The sequence below is a fragment of the Pan troglodytes genome, chromosome 1 (genome assembly GCF_028858775.2).
Source record: "Pan troglodytes isolate AG18354 chromosome 1, NHGRI_mPanTro3-v2.0_pri, whole genome shotgun sequence".
In the NCBI taxonomy this organism is placed as follows: domain Eukaryota; kingdom Metazoa; phylum Chordata; class Mammalia; order Primates; family Hominidae; genus Pan; species Pan troglodytes.
The window spans coordinates 144,726,522-144,741,481 of record NC_072398.2 but is presented as its reverse complement, the minus strand read 5'-3'; the positions used below and the strand labels follow the sequence as shown (position 1 = coordinate 144,741,481).

Here is a 14,960-nt window from a genome sequence, read left to right as displayed (position 1 = left end):
CTTAAATTAGAGCAGCTTGCTTCACTCATCTTAGCCAAAACTGATAGGGTTTACTGTATATTATTTAAAAATTGCTAGTATCATCAGTTCTCACTTGCCTTTAATTTGGCCATTAATGTTACTATCAACAAATCTCTCTAATTTCATCTACATTAATCTGTTTTGGCTACTGCAGTTCCTCGCTGCAGCACTTTCGTGGAGATGTGAAAAGCAGTAACCTTAAGAAATGTTTGCACTGCTAATTACAAAAAATAGCCAGACTCTTTCCCTGAGACAGGAACACCTAATAGTTTCTGTGTAGTATCTGGCATTCTTGATCAGGAAAGATAATGCAGTATTTTTTTTTTTTGCAAAATTAAAATCCAGATTATATTTGGAAGATAGACAGGGAATGCTTCCTAAAACTGTCTTGAAAGTAAAAGAAAAAAGACTTGTCGCCATCCTTGGACTGCTCCTTTAAAAAAAATTTCATTAATTAAAAAAATATTGAGTGCTTACTACGTGCTAGGCATTGAGCTAGGAGAAGGCTATGTGGCTACTAACAGGATACACATGATCCATATTCTGATGGTATATAAAGTAAATCAGGAAAAAAAAAAAAACAGACTGAAAAATGTCTGTTTTAAGGACACTGAGGGATCCAGAACAAAGGATCCCTCAGTGTCCTTAAAACATCTTAGAGGCCATGAGAAAACCAGGAGACTTAAAACAGTGAAGTAAGAAAAAGAAAAATTTCATTAAAAAATAGTTGTCTTGTTAAATACTAGTTAGAAAACATTGTGACCTCACAGTATCTGAAAAAGACAGGCTCCAACCCTTTCTGTCATTTGAACAGGATTGTAAAGTATGCTTTTATTTACAGTGCTGCCTAGCAGAAAAGGAGACATTTGCACTGGTATGTTTCATGAGAAAATGAGACCAAAAGACATGAAATGGTTTATTCGCTGGCCTGCTAAAAATAGGTGAAAAGTAATTCCATGAAAGCAGTAAGTTGTGCATTCAGTGAGCTATCTTTATGTCTGTATAACTGGAGGACGCTTGCTCTGGCTGACCTCTTCTTCACATTATTGCCTTGCTCTGACTTCTCAATCCTAAGATAGGGAGCAACCCAGAGAGAGTAACCTTATTAGATTCAGATGGAAGCGACCACTAACATCGCATGACCTCTGCTGCCAGGAGTCAGCATCCTACAACTTTCACTGCTTCTTTACCAAAACAACACAAAAACCCAAACAGAGATGCGGTTTCATTTAAAAACTTTAAAATATTCACAAAAACATCATAACTTGCCAACATTGGCCTTCCCTTCATTCTGTTGCAATAGAACAAATAAAAGGAAATGATTGCTTTTTAAAAGATATTATTTTTCTTCAAAAATGCATTTAGCAGATATTGGCTTTGCTTTTGTAGACGTAAAACATTTATAACCAGAAAAAAAGGGTGAGATTAAAAATGAGAGATACTTAGGTTTGTACACTTATGATTGATAACCATTTTTTGAGCTATTTAAAGTCTGCTCTTGCATCAGAAAAATTAAACATTTATGCTATTTTCCAAATATTAACAAAAAAGTGAAAAAACATTCACATAAACAAACAACATTTCCAGCCTGGAAGAAACATTATTTCCTTGGAAAACAAACTCTTACAGAGGCTAAGACTAGCCCTTTCCTAAGTATGAACTAGAGAAAATGACCAAAATGAATGAATTTGTGTACTATTCATAAAGTAAAAAATATATAAAATATTATTTTATTTGAAATTCCAAACGTACCTTCTCTACATTTTTATTTTTGGTTTTTGTTATTTGGTTATTTTTATGTAGCAAATTTTCACATCTGCTTTTTACTATTTCAGCTGCTTCTTGCAACTTTTGTACCTGAAAATAAAGTATTAGAGAAACATATTATTTTTAGAATCATAACATGAGATAAAAATCTAAAATTTAAAATTTCATTTTAAACAAGTCATTATTTTCCTATCAATATCCTTGACTGGTTAAATATGGAATCACTCAGTGCTCTACTCTAACCCACAATCTTTGTCTGATTTACCTGTTTTCTCTCATCAATACTTCTAAACTCTCCACTTGAGCTTTGAAGACTACAAAGATTTTCATTTGCAGATCAATGTCACTTCAAAGAATCAGTCTCTGGTCCAAACTAGCTTCCATTTAAATTATTTTTCCCACCAAATCAAAATCTGCTAAAAAAAAAAAAAATTCTAGGCCCTGCACCCAGAATATGGTCACTCAACCGCAGTATTCCTGCTGAGGGATTAAATCCAAATAACCAGCTGGAAGACCCTGATGAATAACAGGTCCCACAGTCCACCACAACCTCCATTCCTACCTCACACCTGGATGACTGAAATATTCTAACTGGATGTCTCAACTTAATTTTCCCATCTAATCCATCGAGATGCAGCCCCTTCCTACTTGCCCACACTTTGGCCCCCTTAAGCTTTCATCCTTAGTTCATTCTTTTTTTTTTTTTTTTTTTGAGATGGAGTCTTGCTCTGTTGCCCAGGCTGGGAGCACATTGGTGAAGTCTCGGCTCACTGCAACCTCCACCTCCTGGATTCAAGCAATTCTCCTGCCTAAGCCTCCTGAATAGCTGAGACTACAGGTGCATGTCACCACACCTGGCTAATTTTTGTATTTTTAGTAGAGACAGGGTTTCACCATGGTGGCCAGGCTAGTCTCGAACTCCTGACTTCAAATGATCCGCCCACCTCAGCCTCCCAGTGGATTACAGGTGTACGCCACTACACCCAGCCAGTTCATTATTCTTTAATTCAAACTCTCTCTGATCAGTGTGTTAACCATCATGCAAGGACCTGCATAAGTCCCATCTTATGAAGTTTTTTCTTGAATACTACATTTCCAAAAAAATAAAGGTTTTCTATAAATTACCATTGAACACATGGTCTATTTCATATATATTGTCATATGTTCTTTTCTTGGTCTTTCATGTGAATAATCTGAATTATACTTTATTTCTTGAGAAAGGAGGCATAATGAACTTTAATGACCCTAGAAGGGAGTCATTAATCTAAATCAATACCATTAAATACACATGATGACAAACAAATATAACCAAGATTAACAAGAATACATTAAGGGTCACATTATACCGATGTAATTCATTTTAAATCTACTTTTAGGAATATGGGGTATATCCATATGCAGTGTTTGAATCAGGCATCAGCAGAATCATCTATTTATAAAGATGTGTGGGACCTTAAGAAATATTTGAGACACAAGATATTATAACCCACAATGATAGCCCCACCTCTCTTCAGTTCTGTTTATTTAGATTATAAAGAAATAGTGTTTTAAATTGTCTACCAATTTTAGTAAACACTAAAATAAATGCAGTAGTCACCTGAGTTTTATACATTTCAATAAGAGTTTTCTGTTTTTTTTCTACTTCTTGCAATTCTGAGAGTTCATTTTCAACAGATACAACTTCATCCTTCAAAGCAGCAAGTGTAGTCTAGCAAAAAAGATACAGATTTTATAAGTCATTAGAATACATTTATACTCCAGTGCTACAGAATTATTATAAAAACATAACTCATGTATTAACAAAGTTGATAAAATAATTATTTTTTATTTCATGCAATACCATCTAAAATTTAGGAATTTCACAAAGCTAGTGACTAATAATTATGAACATCCTTATTAAGATTTACACAGGACATATTATTTTTAAAACTTTTTAAATTTACTGACAAAAAAACTTGGAAATGTTCCTAGATATGAAAAATCAATAGAATACAGAGGTTACTGGAAAAGAAAAATACACAAAAATTATACTTAATACATGATAAAGGTTAGATTTTTAAATCAATGGAGGAAACACGGACAACTAAATAAATGACAATAAGACAACTGTTTAACTATTAGGAAAAAAACAGGTTAACTACCTGCCTCAGCCCAACACTAAAGAAGCATCAAATGAATTAAATAAAAACTTTAAAAATTTTCAGACAATTCAGATAAAACTGTATTTCATTTCAGGATAGCAAAAGTCCTAAAGAACATAAAATTAAAAGAAGATATGTAGAAATGTAAAAGTCTGAGATTTTATCTTCCTTGCAAGCTTACTAGTTAGTCTACTGCAATTTCATGGATGCTAACAGAAGGTACAAGATTCCTAGGTCAGAGACAGGGGACTTATTACTCACAGCAATAAGAGTAGCAAGACTGTCAGCATTTGTATCAGTTTGCTGAGCCCCAGTTCCCACAGAGCAACCCAGAGGCCAGGTGGCAACTGTATATGCAGTCAAATGCATTACAGAAGAACAAACCTGAGTTTAGGGAACCCAAATTTCTTATAGCAGGCAGTGAGTATGCCTACCCATACTCCTAAGGGAGACACAGTTATCATATTCCAAGGATATCTACTATACAAACATCCTTGAAAAGACAGTCTACATGGACAATATCTTTGATTACAAGATGTGCAGAGCTGTGAGAGCACTCTCAAGAGAAGCCATTTAAAAAAATGTGTGTGCGTGTATCTCTCTCCAAAATTTCACAGCTTTCCAATACAGTTTAAATGGCAAACAAAATATGAAAAAGTATTAGCAAATGACAAATTTGATGTCTTGTCAAATAACATTTGTCATTAGAAAAATAAAACAAATATAAGATTAATATCCTTAATACATAGTTATTATATATTAATTAGGAAAAAAGACAAATATAAAAAATAATGAGTAGGTAATTCAAAAAGGCAGAAATGTGAATGATTGATGAATACATGACCCAATATGTTCACTAGTTGTTTTTTTAAATGCTGCAGGCACTGAAGGTTCTATTAGTGAACAAAACAGACGACATTCCCTTCCTCCATGAAGCTTACATACTGGAGGGGCAGACAGACAAAAAATAAGAACAAGCAGTAAAATACATCAAACACAAAAGCAGCTAGAAATGACATGTGGGCGAAGGCCTCCCGAGAAAGAGACTTTTGAGTAAAACTGATAGGAAGTGTGTCTGTTTAAGGGAAAAAGGCAACAGCGGGAGGAGGCCTAGCAAGTTAGGGAAAAACAACAAGAAAGCCAGTGAGGTAGAAATAGAGAAAAAAGGGGAAGCGTGGAAGGAGATGAGAGTGGAAGAAGAAGAGAGGTAATAGAAAATGAGATGGTATAATGCCTTGTAGGTATTTACGAACCAAGATATCTCTGGGGGGTTCTGAGCAGGGCAGTGACACGATCTAAATTTTTTTTTTTTTTACTTTTTAATTTGTATTTATTAATTTATTTTTGAAACAGGGTGTCAGGCTCAAGCTGGAGGGCAATAGTGTAATCATGGCTCACTGCAGCCTCAGCCTCTCCGGCCCAAGCGGTCCTCCCACCTCAGCCTCCCAAGTAGCTGAGAGGCGCACACCACCACACCTGGCTAATTTTCAAAAATTGTTTGTAGACACGAGGTCTCAGTATGTTGCCTAGAGTGAGCTCAAACTTCTGAGCTGAGGCGATCCTCCCACACTGCCTTCCTGAAGTTGCAGGATGACAGGCATGAGCCACCGTGCCCAGGCAGTCAATGACCTTCAGTGAAGGACACGTCAGAACTCAGCACCTGGAATCACTATGAGGTCCCTTTGGAATTTTCTTTTCTTTTCTTTTTTTTTTTTTTTTTTTTGAGGCAGTCTCACTCTGTTGCCCAGGTTGGAGAGCAGTGGCGTGATCTTGGTTCACTGCAGCCTCTGCCTCTTGGGTTCAAGCGATTCTCCTGCCTCAGCCTCCCCAGTAACTGGGATTACAGGTGCCCGCCACCACGCCCAGTTAATTTTTGTATTTTTAGTAGAGACAGGGTTTCACCATGTTCACCAGGCTGGTCTTCAAACTGAGCTCAAGTGATCCTCCCGCCTCGGCCTCCCAAAGTGCTGGGATTACAGCGTGAGACACCACACCCAGCTGACTACATTTTTATAGAAACAACTCTACTGCTAATACTGAATGCTGCCTGCAGGGGCCAGGGCTGAAGCAAGGAGAATGATCAGGAGGTCACAGTAACGATGAGAGATGATGGAGGCTTCAATCAGGATAATGACAGTGGTGCTGGTGAGAAGTGGTCAAATTTTGAATATACTTGAGGTAGATTTGATGACAGACTGGAAGCAGCGTATGAGAGAAATGATGATTTTCCATTAACTGGGATGAGGAAAACTGCAGGATTTACTATTTTGGGAAACATCAAGAGCTCCATTTTGGACATGACAACTTTTAGACACCTATTAAATATTGAAGTGGAGATGTCAATCAGGCAGCAGAATTATATGTCTGGAATTCAGAGACTAGGTCTAGATTAGAGGTATAAATTTGAAAGCCTCGAGCACATAGATGGTATGTAAAGCCACAAGAATAAATGAGATTATTTATAAAATTTGGAGAGATTTGTTTTAAAATTAGCACTTTTAATTACCTAGTATTGGAAAATGTAAAGGGACTATTTTACTTATAGTAGACACATTTAATTTGGAAATATACAACAATATTAAAAATGAGTCTCTCTTTTGACCATACAGTTAAATATATCCTAAGAAAACAGATAAGCAAAAAAGACTCAAAGAAATTATGTTTTTATTTACAATAGTAAAAAACTGGAAGTAGCTATTGGAAGTAGTGTATATATTACATATAAAATAAAAAATTATACATATGCTAAAATATTAACTCCAGTTATCTTTCAGTTATGAGATTACAGGTGATTTAAATTTTTTTCCTTTTGTGCTTTTCTGTTTTTCTAACTTTCTATAAGAAACAAATACAACTTTTTAACCTTCCAAATAAACTTTCTGTTGTGTCTAATAGAGGAGGTTACTCGGCCTTGAAAGCAGTACTCACAGTTTATTTTTCATTTGCAACTTTAAAATCTAAAACTATTCTAAAGTAATTAAAAGTAATAAAACACAAACATCTAGGCTGCAAAAAAACTGCATTTACTCTGCAAATAACATATGCCAAACTTATTTAAATGTTTTCCTTAAAAATCCAGAAAATAATGCATTGAAAATACATTTCTTAACTATTAATAGAATATGCTAAGATACAAATTTAACTTAATGACTTTTATAGTCCATATAATTTAAAATTAATTCATCATTTTATCAAAAACTAGTTTATAATATCTTTCTAATCCTTTCTCTCTGAAGGATTTCAAGAAAATAATAAACATAATAAAATTGCTTTCTCTTTCCAAATAGAGCAATTTAAGCATTCATTCAATAAATATTCATTGAGAGTTAAGTATATGTCACACTTTCCCTGGGCAACCTGTATGTACACAAAGATAGGAGTTTACAAGGAGAGATTCATTGAGAAGACTTTGGGAGGAAGTAGCATTTGAGCTAAAATTTAAAGGAAAGGTAGGATTTAGATACTGAGAAAAATGGCATTCCAATGTGTAAGAATAGGAGAACTATAGTAGTAGATGCAGAAAACATAAAACAATTGCAGAAAATGAGTATTCATATTTGGCTAGAGCTCAGAATAACTAGAAGACTACATTCCCTAGTCTCCCTTGCAGCTAGGTGGGGGTCATGTGCCTAAGTAAGTAAAAGAATCAAGTCATATGGGAATTTTGGGGAGGCTCCTTAAAGGGGAGGAAATTTTTTAAAAAGGGAGGTAATACATCTTTTTTTCCTCCATCTTGTTGCTTGAAACTTGACTATAATGGCTGAAGCTCCAGCCTCTATTCTAGATCATGAGAATGAGGGTCATGACCTAGGGATGGCAGAACAGAAAGCTAAAAAGCTAAAGAGCCACATCAGCTTTGAAGTGCCAACTCTGTACTTCTTCTACATAATAAACATACATCTCTATCTTACTTAAGCCATTTAATTTGGATTTTGTTATATATGGTGAAGTTGAATCTTAAATAAGACTTGCTGAAATATAAAAGAAACTTCCCTAGTGCTGCTAGTGTATTTTGTTTTCTGGAATTTTCCAATACAATTTCTGGAAAACTTTACATAACTTAAAATGTGAGACAAATAAAATTTCTAATCATAAAATATGAACAAGATTGTGTCTAGTATTTTTTCCTGTCTTCTTCCAAATTCTATTCTGGCTCTGCCGCTAATCTAGTTGTATGATCCTGGCCAAGTTATTTAATCTCTCTGAGCTTCAATGTATTCATCCATAATTAAGAAAAGTATCTTTACGATAGTATTGACACGAGAATTAGAAGTAAAAAAAGTAAAGTACTTATCAAGTGCCTCCTACATTAATGGTAATTGATAAATAGTAGCCATTACGGTTGCTACTCTCCAGAGTCATTTATTACATGACTGATGTATTCCAGGCATAGTACTAGGCACTAGAAGTAATGGAAGGATAAAACAAGCCCTGGCCCTGATATGGATGGATGGAGGGAAGAAAAGCCCTCAGAGGGAGACAAATTATACAAACAAGTAAGTGTAATGAAATTCTACCTGCAAAATTAATAGAGAGAGAATAAAACAGAATGAAAAATGGGAAGATTAGTAATGTGCCCTATCAGAGAGAATTTCCTAGGTTTAACTTCTGCTGGAGAACTAAACACATTGTAAAATCTCCCTTCATTCCCAAGACCAAACTAATATAAAGGAAAAAGAATGTTTGTAAGTCAACTTAATAAAAATAACAGACCAGGTGCTATCAAAGGACAAAATATTGTTAATGCTTCTGGAAAACTGATGACTGACTAACGAATCAGGAGTGGATTTAGCTAACGAGGAAGTTCATCTATCTGTAGAATCTAGAGAGGCACAGGGCTAAAGGCAAGAGTGAGACCTGGGTTTGAAAAGGATTAATTCAAAGTCTGTGACTAGAACAGCTAACTACCACTACCCTCCACCCCCTGCTCACACACTCAAGGCAGAACACCTGGAACTAGGAGTTTACTTCCCAAAAAACAAAGATAAGAAAAGTCCTTCTCTAAAGAAATTGAATGAACTGTTTGGGAATAACAGAGGGACGGTGCTGGCGACCCAGAGCAAAGACGCATGTATTTTGGCATTTTTAGGAGCCACCAGTAAATTGCTAGTTTCCCAACAGTTGAGAAAAGTGAAGTGAAACCAATCTAGTGGCAAGAACCATCCACATATCCATTTAGTTTTCTACTGTTTCGTTAGTCTTTTTATTGTCTCATTTGTAAATTTTTAAATGTCACCAGACTTTCGGAAAAAGAGTATCACGAGAGAGATCTAAAATTTTTTTATATTAAAAAAAGGAAGAAAAAAATTGGGTTGGGCACAGTGGCTCGCACCTGTAATCCCAGTACTTTGGGAGGACGAGGTGGGAGGATCGCTTGAGCCCAGGAGTTCAAAAGCCCAGGAGCCTAGGCAGCATAGTGAGACCCCACCTACACACACACACACACACACACACACACACACACACACACACATACACATACACACAAACTCACACACACAAATTAGCTATGGGCTGTGGTCCCAGCTACTTGGGAGGCTGAAGCGGGAGATTGCTTGAGCCTGGGAGGTCAAGGCTGCAGTGAGTTCTGATCGTGCCACTGCACTCCAGCATCAGCAACAGAGCAAGACTCTGTCTCAAAAAAAAAAAAAGTGCCAATTGGAAACAATAAATTGAAACACTGAAAAAAAAATGAAAAAATTCTTGTAGGTATTTTCAGATATTTGATGAAATGAACACTTGGGGAATACTTTTTAAAATTCTTGAAAATTAAACTTTTAAACGAAGGATTAGGAGATAAAAACCAAAGAAATCTGCCCCCAAAATTGAACAAAACCCAGAAATTGAAGACAGAGTATCAATCTAGGAGGTCCAACAAATCAACAATACAATCAGCAGTACACCCAGACAGAGAGACTGGAGAAAATAGAAAGGGGCAGGAGAGAGAGCATTACCAAAGAAATAATATAACAGAATTTTCCAGAGGTAAAGGACATGAGTCTTTGGATTTACAAGGTCTACAAAGCACTTAGCACAAAGGACTGGAAGACACAGCTAGATGTGTGTGAAGTTTCAAAACACCAAGGATAAGGGGAATTTCTTGAAAATTTCAAGAAAAATTAAAAATGTCACTACAGAGGAACAAGTATCAGAATGGTGGCAGATTTTCTCTCCTAGCAACTCTGACTTATGGAAAACCATGGAGCAAAGCCTTCAAAGTTCTCAGTAAAAATTACTTTCAGTCTAGGTTGCTATACCCAGCTGAAACCATTAATCATAATGAGGACAGAATAAAGGCATTTTTAGACATGTAAGACTATTTTAATGTTTACTTCTAATTTTCTCTGTCTTAAGGGAATATTAGTTGCAGATATATTCCAGTAAAAAGAAAAGGAAACACGATGTGGGTTCAAGGAAACATTGGAACCAGGGTAGCAGTCAAGAAAATTCCAGCATGGCATCTAGGCAGCAGGCCTAGAGACCAACCCATTCAGATTGAAATAAGAAGACAGAAGGCCCAAAGTAGAAGAAATCTGGGGAAAATAGGTTCTTTAGAGAATAGAGATAGGATGAAGAATTTCAAGAAGGGAAAAAAAAACAAAACAACAACAAAAACAAAAACAAGACAATAATAAGGGCAAAGAGTACAACAAGCAGGGTTTTTGGAAACTCCAGGAAAAATTTAAAAGTTGTACAAGAAAAAAACATTTATAAACATATTACTTGACTGTGTAGTGAAAGAGCAATTATAAGTCATTGCTATTAATGTTTAGAATCAATCTATAAAAAGAGCACTTCAGGTTACATAACAAATTGTCAATTTAACAACACTGGCAAAGTGAACGTGGGGAGAACAGACAAAGAACAGAAAATATCCTTATTTTCCAAATAAAAGGTGAAGATATATAATCTGTCCTATGTTTCACATTTCTGTCAAGTGAACCTCATCTTAGTATTGGTAAGCAGGGGAATGATGTATAATAAAGAAGTAACTTTTGTTCAGATGCAATTTTTTCTGGCTCATTAATTGTCTGAACCATGTAAAAAACATCAGCTGAATACAAAGTGCACAAACACAGCTGAACACGGCAAGCCACAGAGGTACACAGCACTCTACATAAAGCCCATATACTCCATGTTCCTCCTCCTCTTTCTTCTCTTTGATCATGAGCCCTATCTTGGAAGTGCTTATTGTATATTGCCCTTAACGTTCATATCTTATGTCCATAAAAACCTTAACTCTTTTAGCTTCCTCTATCAAACTACCTTCACTTATTTTTTTGAAAGTATAAAGTTATATGTTTGTTGTATTATTTACTAGGAATTTAACATGTCTTTTAGTTGTATTAGTATTTATATTATCAATTATGTTAGTGCTCGACTAATTAGAAGGTTAATTGACTAAATTTGATAAACCAAGGAATAGTATAATATATAATTTACAGATATGCAGATAACTATCAGAAGAATAAAAATAGAAATTGTTTAGAAATTTAAAACTAGCTCCTCAAAGAGTTACAAATTAAAACCATAGATAACATTTTTACCTGCCAAATTAACAAACACTACAAATCAAAAACACATTTTATTTCCTGTGCTGATGAGGTATAGAGAACTAATGGCAGTATGAGTAATAAAATACCTTTTCAGAAGAAATGTAGCAAAGCATATCAAGAACAATCAAAATGTTCATATTCTTTGACTCAGTAATTCTACATGGGAATCTAAGCTAAAGACAATACAACAAAAAGTTTATGTATGAAAATGTTCATCAGAGCATTATTATTATTAAATGTTAAAAACATTGGGAATAACCTGAATGTCCAACAAATAGGGAATCACCTAACACTTCTACGTTGAATATATATTACAAAGTAATTTAAAAGGATGCTTATAAAGAATTTATATGTTACATACATAAATCTGTTTCCATTTTAAAGTGAACAAAGCAAGATATTATTTTAATAACAACTATGAAAAAACAGAAATATTACAAAATATAGTTATCTCCAAGGAATGTGAGATCAATGATCACTCTGTTCTTTTCTTTTTATATTACTAGAGTTTCCAGTTTTACTATAATGAGTATATATTCTTCACTCAAAAGATAATACTGAATAAATTGTCAGAAGTTGGAGGAACTATGTTCACTGAATAACTGAACTTCTTTTATTAAGAAAACATGAGAAGTTCATATTGCTTGAAGAACCATAAAGGACTTACAAAATTTCTTGAAGGAAAAAATTCTAATTCAGAATATCACAATGTCACTGCTAAAAAAAAATGGTATTAAGGTACACTGCAATTTTGATTTTTTAAAATCTTTCCTAACAAAAAGTAGCCGAAATAAGTGCATTACTAAATACATTAAAGGTGAGAAAAGAAGACCTTGCTACTTCCTATAACGTATATCACTTAGATTCCTATTTCCTCCAATCACTCTGAATGACCACAGCCAACAGGACTGGCAATTTCAAGTCCTGCATTTGAAACTAATCGAGTCTTTCCACCTGGAACAAAACAGACTTGAGATTTGTGAGCCTAGCTTTGTCCCATTGGTCTAAAGGAGACTGAAACTCAACATCAAGATGAGAAAAGTTACAACTTTATAAACCTACAAAGGGAAAGAATCTTTTTGGCTTGGGCAATCTGTTGCCTTCTGTAATATATAATAAACAAGCTTTAATTACTATACACTGTACTGCATAACACTATGTATCTCCCACAAAGACAGATCAGTACGTAGCAAACAGATTGGCTCCTGAGAAAATATGCTAAGACCTACAATGGATAAAATTCTCTTTTCAGGCCACAACATTTTAGACCTACATAGAAAGAAGGGTTTAGAAAGGGTAAAAGAGATTTGGATGTATCTCAAGTTTCCATCAGAAAAATAATCTTTTAAAATAACAATTCAGAACCTTAAAGCCCGGAATGCTATCATTTTATTAAAATAATTTCCTTTGGTGATGATTTTTAAATTGTGTATATTTTTTCTCATAAACATACTCATTTTTAAAAACCCACTGCAAGCTTTATATAATGCATAATTCTAAACAGCCAGTAATTATGTTTCCAGGAAACAAGTGCATTTGTAATGCAAAACAAACAAAGAAAAACAAACCTTAAATCAAGAAAAAAAAAAAGCCTTAGACCTTCACTTCTCTTTTAATATTAAAGATCTTTTCTCTCAAGGACCACAAAATATATCTGCAATATCTCTTAGGAATTTAACATGTCTTAAGGACATCTTAATACATAGAATAAATGTATTATCATTTAGTTAATTCTAAATACAGTGATAGAATTAAACTGTTATAAATACAACAAAACAATGTTAGATGTTATATTACAAGTTTCTCTAAAATGTACTCTATGCTACTAATATATTATTTATCCTGTGCACATAAACTTTATTTCATGGTTTTAAAAGGTTGTTTTCTGTCTTCTATTTTCTGTCTTCTATTTTCTGTCCTCTAAAAGTATTATTATGGAAGTGAAAATGATGCCATCATCTTTCAAGTTCCATCTGGTTGTATGTATCTCTGGTTCACTGAGAACTCAAATATCTTTTTTTCTCAGAAAATTCAAAAGCTTCTCCCCTGTCTCTCCTCTGGTACCTATGGAAAGCAATTACCCCTTGGATATGAGTAAGTTGGAAAATTCTTTCTGGTTATGAAGCAGCCAAGAACATACTTTCTGGTTTCAAACAGACCAGGCCTGAGGTTATATCCTATTGTAACCATGACATCTAGAAATAATCTTATGTACTAAAGTTAATGTAATTTGGATGATTCATTTAACGGCAAAAATGCATAGTAGTTTATTTTAAAAGTTGAGGCAAAGAGACAGTCAACTTCATAAATATTATTTAGTACTGCTGAAAACATAATATCCTGACAAGCATAGAAGACAGAATTATACAAGAGCACTGCTCTAAACATACTCTTTCTTCAAGTTATTTCTACTAAGTAGACTATGGTCATTACACAATACATGCCTGCTCAAACACTCATACATAGTACCTTTAATTTTGTATTCTCAAGATTCAGAGTTTCATTTTCATATTCAATTGAGTGAACTTTTCTAAGAATTTCTTCACATGAATTTTTTCCATGGTCTTCCATTTTCTTCAGATCTTCCAAAAGATTAATGATTTGCCTTTATAAAATCAATGACACATTTTATAAAAGTCATAAAAATTTTTATTCAAATAACACATTTTAAGTGTGTTTCTGAAATCACTTTGGCCGGGTGCATTGTTTCAAATAGGGAATATACAAAAAATAAATAGAACTCATAGAACAAGAAAAATAGGAAGAAGTAATCTAAAAGGGTACAACCAAAGTAACTCTGATTAGAAACAATTGCCCACTGATGATACCAACAAAAAATTATACAACATGCTCTTTGCTATTCAATAAAACTTCTAAACTATTATCCACAAGTATGCACATCTCTCTCTTCCTGTCATTCATACACATGCACACATATATACACAATTTTAGGGACAAGGTTAAAGAAAAGAATTAAGTGAGGCAATAAAACTAAACTTTAGAAATGAATTATATATGGTAGTTTTCAATGACAAAACTGAAGACACAGAAAACACTTAAAATCAAATATTCAGGGTTCATTATAGTGTTATCAGTAATACATTTCAAATAATAAAATATATGTATTTTTATTTTTCATTTTCTTTGTTATGCATTTAAGTCACTTTAATTAAGGAACAATCATTTTTAGGATTTTCAAAGCAGTTATTATAAACTTTTAGATATATTTTCACACATTCTTGTTTAAAAGAGAAACATCACCTCCATTTAAGAAAAAGTAAATATTAACATTTACTACAAATAAAAGATGGCATACTGAAATATTGAATGATAATCTACAAGTTTAAAATTTCAAAATGTGGGCCAGGCGTGGTGGCTCACGCCTGTAATCCCAGCACTTTGGGAGGCCTAGGCAGGCGGATCACAAGGTCAGGAGATCGAGACCATCCTGACCAACATGGTGAAACCCTGTCTC

General features: G+C 34.2%; 1 protein-coding gene across 34 annotated transcripts in view; it reads right to left on the bottom strand.

The window, feature by feature from the left end:
* ODF2L (outer dense fiber of sperm tails 2 like) overlaps positions 1 to 14,960 on the bottom strand; it is a 117,779-nt gene that overhangs the window by 78,426 nt on the left and 24,393 nt on the right. For 21 of the 34 annotated variants that reach the window (XR_010153379.1, XM_016921826.4, XM_016921836.4 and 18 more), the window contains 3 exons: positions 13,955 to 14,090; positions 3,386 to 3,496; positions 1,774 to 1,878 (listed from right to left, as the gene is read on the bottom strand). Coding sequence is in view for 31 of the 34 variants with exons in the window: in XM_016921826.4 (XP_016777315.3) it covers positions 1,774 to 1,878; positions 3,386 to 3,496; positions 13,955 to 14,090 (352 nt within the window). In the remaining 3 variants the exon portion in view is untranslated. Of the gene's footprint in view, positions 1 to 1,773; positions 1,879 to 3,385; positions 3,497 to 11,571; positions 11,659 to 13,954; positions 14,091 to 14,960 lie in introns of all 34 variants that reach the window. The other 13 variants (XR_010153366.1, XR_010153375.1, XM_016921819.4 and 10 more) reach the window with 1 other exon arrangement.